Genomic DNA, 18153 nt, shown 5'->3' with positions numbered 1-18153 from the left:
ATGACAGATAAAAAAAACGCATCCGAAAAAACAACTCACTGTGCAAAGGCCTTAAGGGGGGTTCGTTCAGTTGATCACATCATGGGCACAGCTCTACTCAATAAAGAGGATGTTTATCCCAAACGTTGCAAAAATAAGGCCAGGATAATCATTTAAGATCCCAGCCACCCGTATAACTGCCTTAGGTACTGATTATACTAGGTGAGCACAGAGACGCTCAGGAGGAGTTTCTAAACTCAGGACACAAGGACACTGAACGATGACCCTGGCCCATCCTAAACACTGACATTTATTTTTTTACTATTATTACTAGAATTGAGGGAAATAAAAACCACTACGTTACTGAAATCATACTTTATGTCATAAATTGAATTGATGTAACATTGTCAGTTTAACTCTCTGTCAGTTTAAACCACTACTGACCGTGTCAGTAGTGGTTGCTACTAGCAACAGTTATTAACTAAAAACCAACTGCTGGTGGCAGAACAAAAGAAACTAAACATTAAAAATAAATGCATTTAACATATTTCAGCCGCAAACATACAAGGAAGAAACCTTATGTGAGTCAGAAAAAAGGAAATGTTCCAGATGCAAAACAAGAAATTCTGAAATCATAAAACCGAAAGATGTAACCATGGCAAGTATTCAAAAGAACATGTTTAGTCCCTGTCTCTCTTTGCACACCATGTATTATCTATGAAAGTTTACAAGAATCTACAAGTTTTGAAAGTTTGGTGGTTTTGCAGAGCTTTTGGTCATCTGTGCGACCGTTTACTGCTGTTTTAAATCGCTGTCATAGTGATGCTAATAGGAAGTGAGCTCTCTCCTGTAACAGAACTGATCTCTGGGATGCACAGCAATCATCACTGAGGTTTTGGGAATTCACATTCCACCCACAAAATCACACGGTGAAAAGCATTTGAACACATGAGAAGAAGTGAGTAAAGACACACTCACATACAGGTCCAGAGCAGAAGCTATGAGCCTTTTTTTAAAAAATCTCAGTTTATTTAAATTATCATACTGATGTTATGTAAACTCAGTATCTTTAAACTGGCCTTTACTGGATATTTCTCTGCATTTTTCAAAGTGTTTTTCCCTGACTCTATTTCTACTTCATTTTCATCAGCCCAGCACCTGTCATGTCTTCTGCCTCCATCATTAGATATGTACATTTGCCACCTTTCACTCTATTCATTTGTCCCATGATAGATAAAATTGCAAGAGCCATAATATCTCTGGGACATCAAACATCATCTCTTCTCAAAGTCAAATATCTGTCAGCAGCGCTGCCTTTAAAACCGAGAACCACGACCAGCCAGTAATTGAATAAATTTAAATCAAAAAGCAATCAAATTACTCAACCCTGGCTACATACCACCTGTATAAAGGCTTGCAGAATGTTTACAGACAGCATTTAAATTTAACCACAGCAGAATTTACACAGCAAAAGCAAACATTTGCTCACACCACTGAGGGAAATCTGCTTAGAAGACAATGGCTTGTCTGGTGTGATGGGTTTACAGTCACTGCAGCGAGACACTGATCCCACTGTCGGAGATTGTTTCTCGTGTAGGCAATGCACGCTTCTCAGAAACATGTTGACACTTGACATTTAACATTTTTTTCTGGCCAACGTTCCTAACCACACATTTGTCACAATGGTTAAAAACCTTTCTCTGTACAAATACAACCAAGAAAGAATGTTCACATTGTACATTACTGCAAACAATGGATACATTACATTTGTACACAGAGTTGGAGATTAACTTTTTTGTCCATCTGCCATTGTGGCTGGTGCATTCAATGGGTTACCACTGTTTTATTGACATATCTAGCAGCCACTTGCATATTTTACCAGCATTTTAATGGTGGCTGGTGCTAATTTCCAGCCCCGTTTGTACATTATTTTCAAGCAAACTCACTGAATTTTTGCGTTTCTCAACAAAGATGTGGAGAGGGTGTGGTTAGCTTTAGGTACAAAAATCATTTGGTTATGAAAAGGAAATATTATGTTTTGCTATAAAACACTAACGTTTGATGACACAAAAGCTGCTGGAAAAGTAGCAACAGGTCAGTAAAAAATACCCAGGTTTGGTGGCTCAAATGCTGCTGGGAGATGCTGTCGGGTTTGGTCACCAAAAACGACCAGTGCTGTTGTTTGTTGGTGTGAAACAGTGGTTTGCTGTGGTCTGTAGCGTAGCAGCTGCCTGACCAAGGTGTCATGGCATCTAGCACAAAATCTCCAAAAAGTGGGGATTGGTTGGTGAAAAACCAACCCAAAAACCCCAAAAAACCCAAAAGCATTGGTCCAATCTGGTTGACTGGTCTCAAACAGTGGTCTGCAGAACCAGGTGTCATAGGGGATGCAGGATTACATCGGTATGTTATGAGTATCTGTAGATATTGGCTTTAAAATGAATATTGGTATCAGTCATCATGTTAAAAAAATGATATTTTTATTTATTTGTTTTTTTAATTGACAAAGTAAGCATGTGCAAGACATCAACCCTATGTTGAAGTATTTTTCTTATTTTGCACATTGAATAAATATTACATACACTGAAAAACACTGTATTTTATGGTGGACCGTCACAATAAGAGTATGCATCATATGATTCCACTACAGAAGATATTCACTCAAAAATGAAGGCTAAAAATCTGTTATTGTCCAAATACGTTGTTACATATCAGCATATCAGATATTGCCCAAAATCCAATATTGTGCATCCCTAAGTGTCATACCTGACATCTCCTCCATCTCCACTGAAAGACCAGCTCAAGCACTATGTCACTTTAGAAACGCTGATTTGTATGAAACGTACAAAAGTAACGGATCAATGATTTGCAGAAACAAAAGGAAGAGGAGCAGAGACACTGATGAAAAAGGAGACAGTAAAATCATTTCCCCAGAGCAGACTGAAGGACACCCACTTTCACTCCATGAAGGGGATCCTGTCTGAATGGACAGTTCCCTCCATCTCGATTCTTGAAATCTGTTTTCACGTTAGTATTTTTTTGTAATTCTGTCTGGCTTCCTACCACAGTTATTTTTTACTCTTTGTAAATCTGTTTTTATTCTCCTATATCCATCTTTTATCTTTAAATCCATCATTCTATCGCTCCTCTTCCTATTCTTCTCCTGTTTATGTCTGTCTTTTAAATTACTTGTTAATGCATCCTTCGCCTTCAATATCCTAGACTGATCGGATTTGTGTTGAAATCTGGGGGAGTAATGTGTCTCGCCTCTGGGTTTCATCATCTATGGCTTTGTTTTCTGTCTGTCACACTTTATTTCTCTCTCCCTCCGAGTCTCTATTCAAATTTAATCCCCCTCAACCTAACGAAACTCATAGTTTGGTGTTGCTGTTAACCACGCAGGCTTGACCACATTAGGGAGTCGCCTGCAAGCATCCCTTTCTTTTGGAGTCACGAGCCAAAGGGGCCATAAACCAGCGCTGTATTTGGTTAGCTCTTTTCTTTGCCGGAGTTTATAGGGCTGCATTGCTTTTGTCTAGATTTACTACCACTGTACTGTAAGTGAATGGGGTGAGGGTGTGTGTGTGTGAGTGTGTGTGTGTGTGTGTGGGGGGGGGGTGATTTGGCTGCTGAGAGGCCACTTGACAAGAACAAGGACCGCTGCTTCCTCAACAGAGGCCAACTCAGAAAAAGCGAGTGAGTGAACGAGAGGATAGCAGAATGAGAGAGGGTAAGATGAATGAGAGAAAGCGAACGATAGAGACAAAGCTTGAGAGAGACAGAGCGATGGAGAAACACACACATGCAAAGTGCAGTGACCAGCCTCTCCAAAAGCTCCCAGCCTTACATAAACAGTGTGTCACTTTGAGCTGAGCTGGACGGAGAAGGGAAAATTATGGCGCAAGTCACACTCTCACAGTGTACTCACATACTGCATGCCCACAAATAAACACAAAAATGTAAACAGACACATATAGTGGAGCGGTACGCACAGAAACACACACTGAGAAAAAGAAAGTCCCTGCAGAAGGGATATAATGTGTTGCTTTGGTGACAGTGGCCTAACAAAACAGTGGCATAGCTTGTTAACATCAAACGAGTCCAAGCGAACTGCACGCACACAAACCCAGACTAGCGTTATATAGTATGACACACACTCTGAAGTCCTCTGGTCTTAGGACTTCTGTTTCAGCAGAAAGTCACAGAAGGTCATTCGTGACTCGAGGTAGTTTCTATGTGACACACACTCTCTCTCTTTAGTTGTATGTCAAAGTTTCCAAATACAACCAATTGCATGGTTAATCCGGTGAAAGCATGAAAGCGAACTGTGTGGAGAGTGTACTGTGTGTATGTGTGTGTTTGTGCCTGCACTTGCCTAATGATGAGTGTGCACGGTGTGGCTGGCTGCATGCGTAAATTCTCCTGTGTATGCATTTTCATTTGACATATAAATGTATCTTTTTTTCATGTGAGTATGCATGTGTCTGCCATCTTTGTAAGGACCCAATTTTAGCCTTTAAAAGTGAGGATATTTTTGGAAAGTGAGGAAATTTTGGCTGGTGTTCACTACTTCAAAGGGTTGTTTGAGGGTTAAAAAAAAAAAAATACAACGGGGGTCTTGTTTTAGTAGTTTTGAACATCAATTCATCATTCCTATCTGTAATAATATTACTCGACAAAAAAAGCAAAGACCGCAAACCGTCAGACGATCACACAGAACCCCCAGGTTAGCAAAATGCACTTTGAAGAGATAATGAAGGCAAACTGTGAAATAATCACCCAAATTGTTCACTGCGAACATCCATCACAGTTAAGAGACCTTCCTTGTGGTCCAACTTTGACCCACCATACTTTCAGTACTTGTGCACACATGCAGTCACTATTTCTGTGCAAACAGGGATTTCAGGTGTGCTAGTTTTCAGTTTGTCCTTATCAAAGTGGTTTAGAGAAGCTGGTAGCTTGTTTACAACCTGTCCGATCATCTGGCCACTGGTTTCTCATGCTTTTTCTGGAAAAACATTTCCAGATCTCAGCATGTAAATTTAATGAGCACAATAGATGGCAGGGCTGCCCCTGAAAGGCAAAGACTCGAATCATCACACGGAGACCCCTCAGTTTACTGCCATTCCTTCAGTCAAGCTGTCAGTTTATTTGTTGTTTGTTTTTCTATTGGGCTGTAAGTGTGCAGTGTACTTCTTGGGACCTTTCGATTGCCCAATTTAGCTACAGAGTGAGCCTCTCGCATTCATGCTCCATTATATGCAGCTGAAGACCCAGACCCAGGGTGAGTCTGGTTGAGACAGAGGCAGCTTCTCAGAGGGAGAGAGGTTTTCCACAGTCAGGTGTCAAGATAACGTTACTCTGTGCCTTCTGCTCAGAGGGGATGAATTTACAGCTCACAATAATTTGATACAGTCTCTGCCATTTCTTTTAAATCTACTTTCAGCATTATTGCATTATCTCACACGGCTTGTTTAACATAAGGCTAGTGCATGATCATCACCCTGAAAATCTTGCTGAGCCCTATTTATACTCAAACTCTGTATGAAAAAAGAAGGCTGGAATAATCAAATATTCATATTAAACCACCAAATCTGATACAACTGATACAATTCTGAGTAGGGTACAGCCCTAATAGACAGAAAAAATGGCCAAAACTACAAAAACAAGACCCAAGTTGTAATAAATGGTAGTCTTCTTTTAAGGGTTAAGTTTAGACTTTGGTTGGGTTGGGGTTTGGCATAGTTATGATGGTTGGGGACTGGGCCTAAGAATGCATTATGTCAGTGAGGGTGCAGTTATGTGTACATTGATGCAAAGTGTGCACTCATATGTCTGCACGTTTGCCTGATTTTCCATACATATGCCAATGAGTGTGTGCACTTTTTTGCCCGTGTGTGTATACTGATGTGTGTAAAGTACATGAGTACAGTGTATGTCTTAATGCTGCCAGCTTGCTCTGTTTCCCAGAAGGGCAGTGCCCACTTTCAGCGCCAGCTGGCTGCCTCCTTGGCAGCCTGAAAGTCATTATATAGAAAGGTCAGCTGCCCGCACATTGGAGAAACTTGGGGTAGAGAATATCACCCACTGACCTAGAACTGCAGACTAAATATTGGTTACCCTCATATGTGCCATTTGGCATACCAAAACTGAATCAAACATAGTTGGAAGGGCACAAAATGGTTACCACGAGATGGCCACAGATGATAGGCGTGACATTAAGAGGCTGTTTGAGAACAGCAAGCTCATTGTGGTTTTTGCTGCTTAGTTTAGACTTGTCTGCTATAGCAATAACACTCGGCTGCTCCTCAGATGTATTACATCACCATCATACCCACGATAACAGTAAAGAACGCTCTTCATTGAACGATGGTTTTAATTCAAGTTACCAAAGCACGTGGGCTGACTTAAGCCTCCCCTCAAACTAGTGTACATTTACAGTAATCCTGCACAAATAAAATACATCACTAATTAGCTCCCTGGTTTCCAGAAAAGTTGGCAAAGTACCAACAAAGGATGGTTAGCAGAGAGCCAGGGGAATGAATCTTTGACTTATCAGACTTCTGAGTTGAGTTAGCAGCCAACAGCACAATATCTGCAGTGACTTCAGGCGAGTACTTGGGGCCGCAACTGAAAGGAGCCGAGCCAAAACTGAAGTCAACACCACAGGACTCTGGTGATTACAGATTGTTCTTGATCCAATCAGATATTCTAAATTTAAGGGACGGGAACCGTGTCAGTTCAAATTAACTGCTCTGCTACATGCATAGGTTTGCACCAAAGTATTCAAAGATACTGAACGCACACATAAACACACACACACACACACACACACACACATACAGATTCCAGTCCCACCATGGAATGCTGTTTCATAGCTGAGGGTGTGGTGGTTAGAGCGTCCACTGACCAATCAACACTAAGCTTTGATAGGAGCCAGAAGCAGAGGCTGGAACTTTTGTGTGTGTGTATCCACTATGCACAGAAACACACACACTCGCCAATGCTTGCTTGCACACACATCGGCAGGATCTCATTGTTGTGCGCTCCGTGGTAGGTTGGCACGCTGAGGGGAAATGGGAGCTGTGAAAACTCTACTGGAGAGATGCTGCTGGCAAACTGAGGGTGTGTGTGAGAGTAAGTTGGAGCGGGAGGTCAGAGAGAGACTGCTGAGGAGAGGTAGGGTTAGGAGGCAAAGGAGAAGGAGATGGGGCAGAAAAGAAGGTTGAGTGGGGTACGGATGGGAAAAAGAAACAGTCGAAGTAATCACAAAGCAGAAAAAAAGGAAAGGGATGGGAAGAAAGAGGGAGAGATGTCGGAAAGAGAAACAAAGCTCGGGTAAAGATGAAGAGCTGGGAAGGGAAATAAAAAGAAAATCTTGCTCCAGACGAGGCTAGAGAAAGCAGAGAAGGTGCTGCTCGTAAAAAACTTGCCAAAAAACTTCCTCAAAGTGCCGTTAGCGAGGGAAAAGAAAAATAGGCAGTTAAAATCAGAATTAGTTTGTGTAAAGTTGGCTCGGGCCGCTCGTCGCTTCCAGCAGTGAACTCGCTCAACTGCAAACACGCACATCAATGCACACACTCAGTCTGAAGGACAGAACAAACATATACAGATGTGTTTATAAATATAAGTGCCTTCAAAACGCAAAATTATAGACCCACATACACACACAATTTACACGTGAAGTGTGTAAAATTTAGGGGGATTTACTGGCGTCTAGCGGTGAATTGTAGATTGCAACCAGCTAAAACTTCTCACAGCTAGAATTCCTTCAGTGTTCATCAATTAGGAGGTTTTTACCATGAGCCGAATTATCCACAGAGGTCTCTTCCTCTCGAAAACAAACAAAGCAGGGGATTAAAACAGCTCTTCACACCGAATAAAACAGTTTCATGTTAAAATCAGTTAATCTTAGTTGCAGTTTGGCATCTGTGGGACAAATGGCACATTTTTGTCTGATCCAGACATTCGGGAGGTTTTTACCATGAGCTGAATTATCCGTAGAGGTCTCTTCCTTTCCAAACAAACAGACCCGGTGATTTATACAGATCAAAAAAATGAATAAAGCAGTTTCAGCTTAAAAATCCATGTATTTCCAATGCACCTTGGCACATTGCTGCGGGCTGCTGGTCCATCAAATGCTAATGTAAAGTCACCTTCTCTCTATGATAACTTAAGATCCAGATGTTCAAGAGGTTTTCACCAAAAGCTGAATGACCCACAGAGGTCTCGTCCTTTCCAAAATAAACAGATGTGAGTGATTTTAACCGCTAGAAACACTGAATTAATCAATTTCACGTTGTAAACAGTGTAACTGGCGCAGCTTGTTGCAGTTGGGCTTCTTACTATGGTGGCCAACACGAAAACGCAAATGGCCATATCTGGAGCCAGTGTTTGGTTTGACCGTTCTGGGCTACCATAGAAACATGGTGGTGCAACATGTTGATCTTATAAACCAGGAACCCGCTGGACAGATCTAAACAGCTCATTCTAAGGTAAAGTGAACAAAACAATTCTTATTTTCAGGTGATTGTGCACAAATGAAAACTTACTTACTATGTTGTAATCCATTTTTGCCAATACATCCCCTAAATCTTACACACTGGTCCTTCAACACAAAAAATGATTGCAGCTCAAACCAATTGAAGGCCCCCCTCTAGAGTTTACAGCATTCAATTTCCCCACATCTCACAGCAGTTGGGGCAACAGTTTGGAATTTGCAGCTCAAAAAATCAACACTCGAGGGTGTGTGTGCGTCTGTGTGTGTGTGTATGTGGTCCCTGTAGGGCAGGTGTGAATTGGACCCCGGAGAGAAAAGCCGTCCCTGTTTTCCAATTCATTTTACCCAGCCTCGTTAAGCCTGTTAAGCCTCCCCCCCAAAACCCTCCACTCAAATTAGATGCAAATGAGGTCTCGAGTGGCTTCCCAAGGAGGACATTACGGAATTGACTGGCCTGAGGGTAATCTGTGAGGCTGCCTGTGAGTGTGTGTGTGTGTGTGTGTGTGTGTGTGTGTGTGTGTGTGTGTGTTGAGTTGAGGCCACCACTGTTTTTTTTCTCGTTAACCTTTCCAAATGCTCCGTTTACAATAGTGAAGGAAACAGTGCTTTTATAGAGATTCATTTTGAAGTTATGACAGTTTGCTGTGACTGTTGCTCTCACCCTTTACTTCTGGAGGGAACTTGATTCAAAGTTATCTGCTGCGTGTAATAAAGAGAGTGAGTGGGGACTAACTTTGCAGTTTAAAAGGACCACACTGGTGATTTTTTTTTAAACTTAACAATGCCAAACGTTTCCATTTTGATTTGATTTCTTTCCTTCTAGGCTGCCATGTCGTTTCAATGAAAAAATCTGGTCGCTTTTCAATGTTATATATCAGAATATACTGAAGGTATTTGATCATAAAGCCTTAAATTTTTTTGTCATGCCCGATTTCCGGTGTCATGTATTTCTTCACTCGACAGGGATTTTCTACATTTGTTTTCAGTAACCTCCACAAAGTCTGAATTTGTTTGATTCGGTGCATGTGGCTCGAGAAAGAGAGAGAGAGAGAACGATAAAGCAAGCAGTAGTGTAGTAGCCGAAAAAGATTTTCCACTCAAGATAAGGCAGAAGTCATGTCCCTTACTCAAACGCCACATGCCTTGTGGTCTTGTTGCATAGTATTCTGGTGTGGTGAGACTACTTTTGGTGAAGAAAAATGTATCTCCTCTTCTCTATGGATTTCTCCTCATGCAACTGAGCATTTCTAAAAAACAGTGAGCTCATAAATAAATATTTTAGTTTGTGGATCATACGATTCTTCAGCATGCGACACAACCAAACAACAGTCGGAACAGAAATGCAAACTGGATCACCATTAGAACTTTTAAAAGAGTTTAAATGCAAGTGAATTATTACTTTGCAACAGGGCGCAACAGGACAAGACAATGATATTAGAAGTGTCCTAGTTTCCATTTCAAGTCCGTTTGTTTTCCAAGTAGTATCGACCAATCACGACTGAGCAGCAAGTTCATTATCCATGTGCAGAGGTGGAATCCGTTGACCAAAATGCAATCTCATAACCCAGCAGCTATTGTCAAACAACAAATAAGCTTCTATTAGCATATTTCTTATTTATTTGGATTCATATGCAGATATCTGTTTATAGAGATTAGCCGAAAAGACCAGCTCATGGAGGGAGAAATATTGCCGGCTAGACTGGATCAGCCCAAAATATTGGCTCTCATATTGGCTTTTTGTTTGCTTAATAAAAAGTTTGAAAATGAAAACAACTTTTAAAAAAAGCACCTCACTAATGTTATTAATTTGTCAGAGAATAAGAATATATGAATAACTCAATTTTGAAAAAAAAAAAGTCTGATAGAACCTTATAATTCTAAGGTGACAATCTGTCTACTCTTTCTTAAGCTATAGTTTACAAGTTCTTACATTTTAAAAGTTTACATTTTAAAAGTAGAAAGTGCAAAACAGGAAAACAGGATCTCACAAAATCTTGGATCGTGCAGGTCTTTTTAAATTCCACTCAAGACAATTGTATTACTATAGCCCAACATCAAAAATCACAATTTGCCCTGTGGGCTTCACAACATATCACACTCCTCTGTCCTTGGACCCTCATAGTGGATAAGTAACAACCGTCCCAAAAAATCATTTTCTAACAGGGTAAAAACACGACTGGATGGTAAAGTTAAGAAAATATCAAAAATCAATTCAAGATTTCTGGAAACTTTACTCTGAAGCAAATTAGCATTTTTACTCATAACTTAACAAACTTGGCACTTTTGTTACCAGACTCTGTTGTCCACATGGACGTCATCCCAGTTGTCAAACCCAAATCCCTGCTCAGGGCAACAACACTCATCTCTCTTTCCTAAAAAGTTTCCCATCTGCCGTAACCTTTAGAACTGGAATCTCATCCATTTTAATGTTTCCCATCTCAGACTCCCTAAAATATATCTGCAGTGAGAGAGAGAAAGATGAAGGCAGGCAGAGAGGGAGAGAAAGAGGGAGGAAAAGAGCAACTCTGGGCCAAAGTCACAGCTGAAACACTGACCTGGATAAATCAGGGAAACATAAACACATAGTTTCTGGAGTGAAAGGGGAGGGAGGGGGCGCTGCTACCCCAAATATTCCACCCCGGGGACCCCAGCGAGAGGCAGGGGACCCCCTTATCCCACCTCCCCATCGCAGCCCGCTCTAATTATTTATTTTCCTAGGGTGTAAATGTCTTCGAGGGATTGCTGTGTAAAAGCCAACAGGTCCTGGAAGGTCACAACAGTCCTGTGGGATGGGAGAGGTATGGAGTTCGTTGTTCACACTCACGCAATCACACTAGCCAGCGCCAACATGCACACACTAATACACAAACAAACACACGTAAAAGTAAAAATCCTCACACACATGCTAATCATATGCTCACATCCACCAGCACCCCCCACATCCACACGCACGACGCATCCACAAACACGGCCCCCCACTTCCCTCTGCAGCCTACTGATTGTGTTTGTTGTCTCAGGGTTAGGTCTGTTGTTGATCCCCCGCGGGGCTTTTGGCTGCTCCGTTATCACGCATAATCGCTTCCATACCTTGACAGCATAGGTGTGTGTTTGTGAATGCATGTGTGTGGCTGCGGGGGTGTAGCCTATACGTGTCAAGATCAGGCTGGCGGTGGCAGCAGCGGCTGTCAGGGGTCTGTGTCCGCCTTAGGAATGAATATCATTTGAAACTAACTGTCACCAGGTTTCAAAGGAAGTAAAAAAAGCACAGAGTAGTTTCGTGAGATTAAAATCATTGTTTAGGATTACACACAAATCACTGCGGATGTAGAAGAACTTTAGGAAGCTGTGAAAAACTTTGGAAAGTCTTACTGCAAACAGAGCGCGAAATAATATAAAAAGATTTAAGGAGCTCACTGCGTCTTCTCACTTTTCATTTCGACCTGTTTAAAAACTTAATTACTCGCTCTAAAGCTGCTTCAGGACTGTTTTCTTAACTGCCTCCATTCACTGGGGTCACTGGTGAATTTTAGGGCAGTTTCACATGCGCCACATACATTGTAACCAGAGGGATTGCAGTATGCTTTTAGTCAGGAGATATGATTGTAACTTTTTCCAGAAAACCTTCCCTTGTTTCACAAAGAAATATTAGTACTTCTAGTTCTAGTGGGTTATTTTCCCATTCATCAGCCTCATCGGGCATACATGCCTCGTTGAAAAGCTGTCTTAAATTCACTTTATAGACTTTTGCAGAAAAGTTATGCACATTTTTTCTGTTTTATTTCTGTCTTTATGTCTTGGACATAAAGTCTGCCACATAAAAATACATAGATAGTCAAGAAACAGATGTAAAGTGTATCTACTGACAAGTGCAGACATAAAGTACATTTTTTCTTATTTATATTTAACAAAATTATAAATGTTATCCAGCTGTAGGAGCTGATGTAAGCCCAAACTAACCAGACAGATCTTTCAACGCTAAATAAAGCCATTTATTAATTTTTCTTAAAGTGAAATAGATTTTTTTGCCTTTTACATGACACATTAACTAAGGGTCATAGTTAAAATGCATCTTGATTTAATCACTGACTAGTAGCCTGATGGACATGGATGCAGCTGTACTTAAATACAGGAAAACTGCACACATATGCGTTCATTAATGATTGAACAGGTCAGCTATAACAACACATAAAGTTTTAATTAAGACACATAAAGTAAACCAAGGGTATAGTTTGAAAGGTCCTATAAAATGTTTTTTATCACCACCTCTGATAAGTCAGTCAGGAGATCTGCAACAAAGCATGGTAAGTTTTATGCTTTCATGTAACAAAATTCACTATTGTCTCTAAAGGAATATTACAGCATAATATGAGTAAAGCCAAAGATGAAACGCGCTCCATGAGGCCATGAGGCGCACTATGATATTTAATGATGACAGACGGACAATTAAATTTGCTTTAAACTGTCATGAAAAGGCACTTACAGGCGCTCGGCATTCCTCGGTATTCCTTTCGGCACTGTCCTCAAACCCAGACCCTGGCAGTCCACATGCGACCCGGAGCAGCTGCACTTGTGTGGACATCCAGTCACCGAAGCAGCGCACACCAGCAGCGCCAAAACCAGAGCCCAAACCCGGCGGAGCGCAGCCCGCTTCTCCGGCCCGATCGGAGGCATGATATCCACTCAAATTACTTCCAAAGCGAAGTTAGTTGAAAATCCACGGAGACAAGTAGATGTAAGATGCAGTAAGGATCCCGAAAAAAAAGGTCAAGAGAGGCCGTTTGACTGTGTGGTTAAAAAAAAAAGAAGTGATGGGAGCCGGAATCGCTGCTGCAGAAGTTCACCAAAGTTTCTCTCACGAGACTCGATCAGTCAGAATCTCCTTAAAACGCTCCCGTGCCATTGAAGGAAAAAAACGTAAGAAAATGAGGATTTTAGCTGTGGCAACGTTTTTTCTTTTAAAACATGTCAACCGCGCGTCACTCAACTCGCTGCGTAAAAGTCTCCCCAAATGCTCCCCATTCACAAACTCCCCGAGCACAAGTTATCAGCCTGAAACTTTCCAAGGTGAAAACGTTCAGCTGGGGTGTAACCTCCTTCCAGGGAACATCCCTCCGCTGCCAGGGAGTACAAAGTGAGAGTTGCAGAGGAGTTGTAGGCTAATCAGTGAAGAAAAAAAAGTTGAGAGAGCGGAGGCGCAACACAGACTGGTACGCCTGGTGGCTGTGAATATGAGAGAGGCACACAGATTTGTACTTAGGTTTCCCCCAAAATCCTCTCTCTCTCCTTCTCTCTCTCTGTTTATGTCACCAGAGTGAGAGAGCTCTACAAACTTTCACTCGTCCCTTATCTCTCCCGCAGAAACACTCCGCACTATATAAACTCGGATACTTTCCCACACAGACGAAGACAACTCCAAACTCTCAGTCCGTGGCAACCACTGCGCATATTTTAGCTCATTTCCCAGCAACTCGTCCTCTTTTATCATGGCTCATATATCATCTTAACGATTTACTTGTGATCATATAGTTGGTTTTGAGCCACGTCTTTTATGAGCCATCTCTCCAAATACCCCAATGCATCATCCCTGGGGAGTCTCTGTGCGTCACCTCCGCTGATTAATGCATGTCTGATGGAGTTTGTCAAAATGTCAATAAACTTAATTAATCTTCTATTGTGTTTGAAAATGCCATGCAGTCAACAATGACTTGACAAATCAAATTTTTTACTTTTTTGGCTGAGTTTTAGCAAAGATTTAATTTCAGATCAGATGGTCACATATTTGACAAAACTTGGATTAGACTTCCAGATTGTTTGGTATAAACTCTGTTAAAGTTCCTGCTCATCCTGTAACTATTCTTAGTCACTACACACATTTCTTCCCTGCAGCAGTGAGGTGAATTTTTCACTGATACTCTTAAATAGTGGGTGCCCTTCTGCTGCCCTCTGTTGGTTGAAGGGGAAACTGTCATAACCTAATCGTGAAGACTCATCTATTTTCAGTTACATCAATAATAATAATTTCACTCCCCCTTAAATCACCGTCTTCAAAATTAATTCAATTCATTTGGGGATTTTTGCTGCATTGTCAAAAAAAAGTTTTTTTCCACAGCAGTATCTCAGTGCATAATGAACAGTGGATAAGTTCATAAATATTGTAAAGCCTGGAATCCAAACGGCGTAATTTAGTGTCTCGTTCTGGGACTCCGGCTAATTAAAACATCAGTTTTTATGTAGGACGAAAACCAACCAGAGACCAGACTTTGGGCTGGTTTAATATTTGATCAAGTCGGAAGTAGACACTCTCATAAACAAATTTACTGTATGTTTAAAAATAACACTCCAAAGCCTTTAAAACAATCCAAAGTTTGATGTCTCTTTTCACGCCTGTTGAGTGTGTAAGTTCATTTTGGGGTGGAGATTAATTTAGTCAGTTATGTATATTCTTACCCGGGAGCTGACAGTCCTCTGGTGTTAGTCTCCATGCAGCCGAATCCGTTTAAGTGTTACTTGTTCAAACGCACCCTGATGGTAGTTGCTGTGGAGAAACAAACATTCATTATTAGTTACTGGGGCATTAGTTTCCTGTCTTTACATTTTTGTTTTTTACCAGATATACCCAAGCAGCAACCTCTGAGGCTGAAAATGAAGCCAATGCAAAAGTGCCAGAAACTTAAGGTCATCAAACGGCCACTTGAGGCTAACTACAAAACAGACAAAATCCCTATAAACAACCATTTTAAAATGCCCGACTTTACAGCAGAAAATAAAAATGTTTACAGCCTGGTTGTAGAGCTATAGAGACCAAAACTGTTTTTTTGGTCTCTATAGCTAATTTCAAGATTTGTGACAGGTGTTTTTTTTTTTATATATATATATATATTTTATCAAGGCCTAAAGATGAAGAGCAGGGCTTCTTGAATGACAGGCGGCAAGGCGTCGCTACACTCTGTGAGTCAGATCTCTTTCTCCTTTTCAGCTCCAACCTCTGGTCAAAATATAGTCACTCTTGGCTCCAAACAACTGAGATGGTGACAGCCGAAATGTCAAACTGAAGGCTTCAAAATGGCAACAACAATGTCCGCAAACCAATGGGTGACATCACAGAAGCTACGTCAATTATTTATAGTCTGTGGTTACAGCACAGTCATCTGCATTCAAGTCTTGATAGACCAAATCTGTCTGCCCCCAGCTGCTTAATTTATTTGTTGTTGTTTTCCATCGCATTATAAAAATCTGTGTTAATAAAATGCAGACACTACACAGAGTGCACAGTAAATGCAGTGAGCAGCGTGCATGTGTGAACGTATAAAGACAACATAAGAAAGATGTGCAATCCTTTTCTTCTTTTTAGATGCTCAATACCCCAGTTTCCATCTTATATCACTTTTGGGGGGTAATTCAGAAGAAATTGGCTTATTGAAGATCTCTCTCACACAGTCCCTTTCACTAGTGAAGGGACATTAGAAAATGAAGCTGCTTCAAAACTATTTTCTGTGTCAGATCGATGGCGGCAGCAGAGCAGCACAGTTATTTTTCACAGCCACTAACTCCAGCTCCTCCTGGGGGAAACCCCCTGGTGCCCCCCGGCACACCGGAAATGAAATCCCTCCAGAGCTTCCCGGGTCTGCCCGAGGTTTCCTCCCTGCTGGCCATGCCTGGGGAGGCACAGGAGCGAGCAGCCTGTCAGGGAGTAAGCCTGGCCTCTCTGTTGAGAAAACCCATTTCTGCCACCTGTGCTTGGATCATACTGTTATCACCACCAAGAGCCTAAATGCAGGACAGTAGTACAGTGCCCAGACAAACGCATCCAAAAAGCATCAATATTTGGAAACAGCCAGACAGTGTTAAGTGGCCACTATAATGTAAGCTACACTGCATTCATTATATGTCCAGGAAATATTAGATAGATAGATAGATAGATAGATAGATAGATAGATATTTCAAACATGTAAAACAAACAAACAAACAGAAATAGATAAAAATAAACAAAATGTAAATAACAAAATGGACCTACAACCTATACAAAAACTCAATGAACAGTTTAATAAGCAACAAATAACTGCATCTTACATGTTCCATGATAAGTATGAGAAGTACAAACTTATAATTTCTTACCCTTTCTCAGCTAATCAGTTAATTAATTTGTAAACTTAATCTGTATCCAAACATCATCTGTTAAAAGTAAATGAGCATGCCAAACCTGGGTACTTACAGGCCTGTAAAAGAAGTTGCACAGGCGTTAAGAAAAGACGCTAACGACAGATTTAGCAAAGCACAAAAATAACCAGTTGTAACAATGCAAATCAATGAGGGATTACTAAATATTAAAAGAAATTACTCACCACTTTCAGGCTCATTTAAATGTTCATTTAACATAACATGGAGCTTTTAGTTTAAACTAAAGGTATAAGCTAAAATAGTTGTGTTGCATTCTAGTTATCTGTTGTAACTTTAAAACCTTTTTGCTCGTGCTAATGCTATCATTAGCTGCTAACAGTAACTGACGTTTTTTTCACTGAGTGAGACTGTCAGTTAGCTAGATGTTAGTGAGCTACCGGCAGGCTAGTTAGCCTGTATAAGGCTAACAAGGCTAACTAGGCTTTTAAAAAAAACGTAATTAGTGGAGAAGAAGACACCACAATGTCCTTAAATTACAAAATTAGGTAAAGCAATGTTGAATTTTCACAGCAACGTTAAACTAACCTTGGTTTGTTGAATTATTTTACTTCTATTTATGTTTTACAGAAAAATGAGTCGTGTAGCATGCAGGCTAATTCTGTATTGAATTTTTCTTAAGTTAAATTCAAAGTTTTCAAATGTATAAATACATTTTTTCTTACCTGCTGGATACTTGTTAAAGTTAAATAAAAGGGAAATCATTCTTTTTTAACTTAAATAGTCAGGAGTGGCAGGTCTCCTTATTTCCCCCAAATATTATACCAATGAAAACATACTTGAAAAAAAAACTTCACTTTAACGCATTATGGACTGTTAGTTATTTATGCGGTGGCATGTGGCGTTTTTTTTTCTTCTTTTTTTTTTAAGCACTGAGGGACATACAACTTAAATTGGTTCTACTTTAGATATATTTTACCACAGACTTTTTAAAGAAAACATGCCTTCAAAACCCCAAATGTCACATTTCCTTTAAAAATTACACAATTTATCACAGCCAGAAACTATAAAAACTGGATTTTCAAATTACCAACAGTACTTTGACACATTATGCTCAAAACACGTCAGTCAGATTTTTTTTTTCCACATCTAAGCTTAAAATAGCTTGGGTTTTTTTTGTTCTACATGTCATTCACAAAATTGCCAAAAATAAACAGTTTACAATAACAAACAAGCATGCACAACTCGAAAATGTCCTCCCCAGATTTTACTCTCAAACATTCAAGGGCACATTTTGAAAATGTATCACTAATTTATGGTGAAGATTGGGTCATGCATTTTCCCCAAGTCACTCTGGGAGGTTCAAGGAAAAACATTTGTAGCTGTAGGGAGGGTAAAAAAAAAAAAAAAGGTCACACCCCAGCCATCTCCTTCCTCTGATAAATGAAGAACAGTCCCTTACACCCTCCTGCGCTGTATAATACTAACCAATGGCTTTGTTCTGGGAAAAAAGTTGCTAACAATGATGCAATGGGGATCATGTCACATACAGTAAAGTA

At 40.5% G+C, this 18153-nt stretch overlaps 1 protein-coding gene across 1 annotated transcript in view; it reads right to left on the bottom strand.

The window, feature by feature from the left end:
* The window catches only part of slit3 (slit homolog 3 (Drosophila)), a 334139-nt gene extending 320286 nt beyond the window's left edge, over window positions 1-13853 (bottom strand). The window contains exon 1 of the mRNA XM_042492991.2: window positions 12960-13853. Coding sequence (XP_042348925.1) covers window positions 12960-13150 — 191 coding nt within the window. The 5' untranslated portion in view covers window positions 13151-13853. The remainder of the gene's footprint in view (window positions 1-12959) is intronic.
* Between the last annotated feature and the right edge of the window lie 4300 nt (window positions 13854-18153).

Source organism: Plectropomus leopardus, chromosome 8, assembly GCF_026936395.1.
Source record: "Plectropomus leopardus strain MGB_pleo_1.0 chromosome 8, ASM2693639v1, whole genome shotgun sequence".
Lineage (NCBI taxonomy): Eukaryota > Metazoa > Chordata > Actinopteri > Perciformes > Serranidae > Plectropomus > Plectropomus leopardus.
Note: the sequence above shows the minus strand (reverse complement) of the source record. Positions and strands in the feature narration are given on the sequence as shown.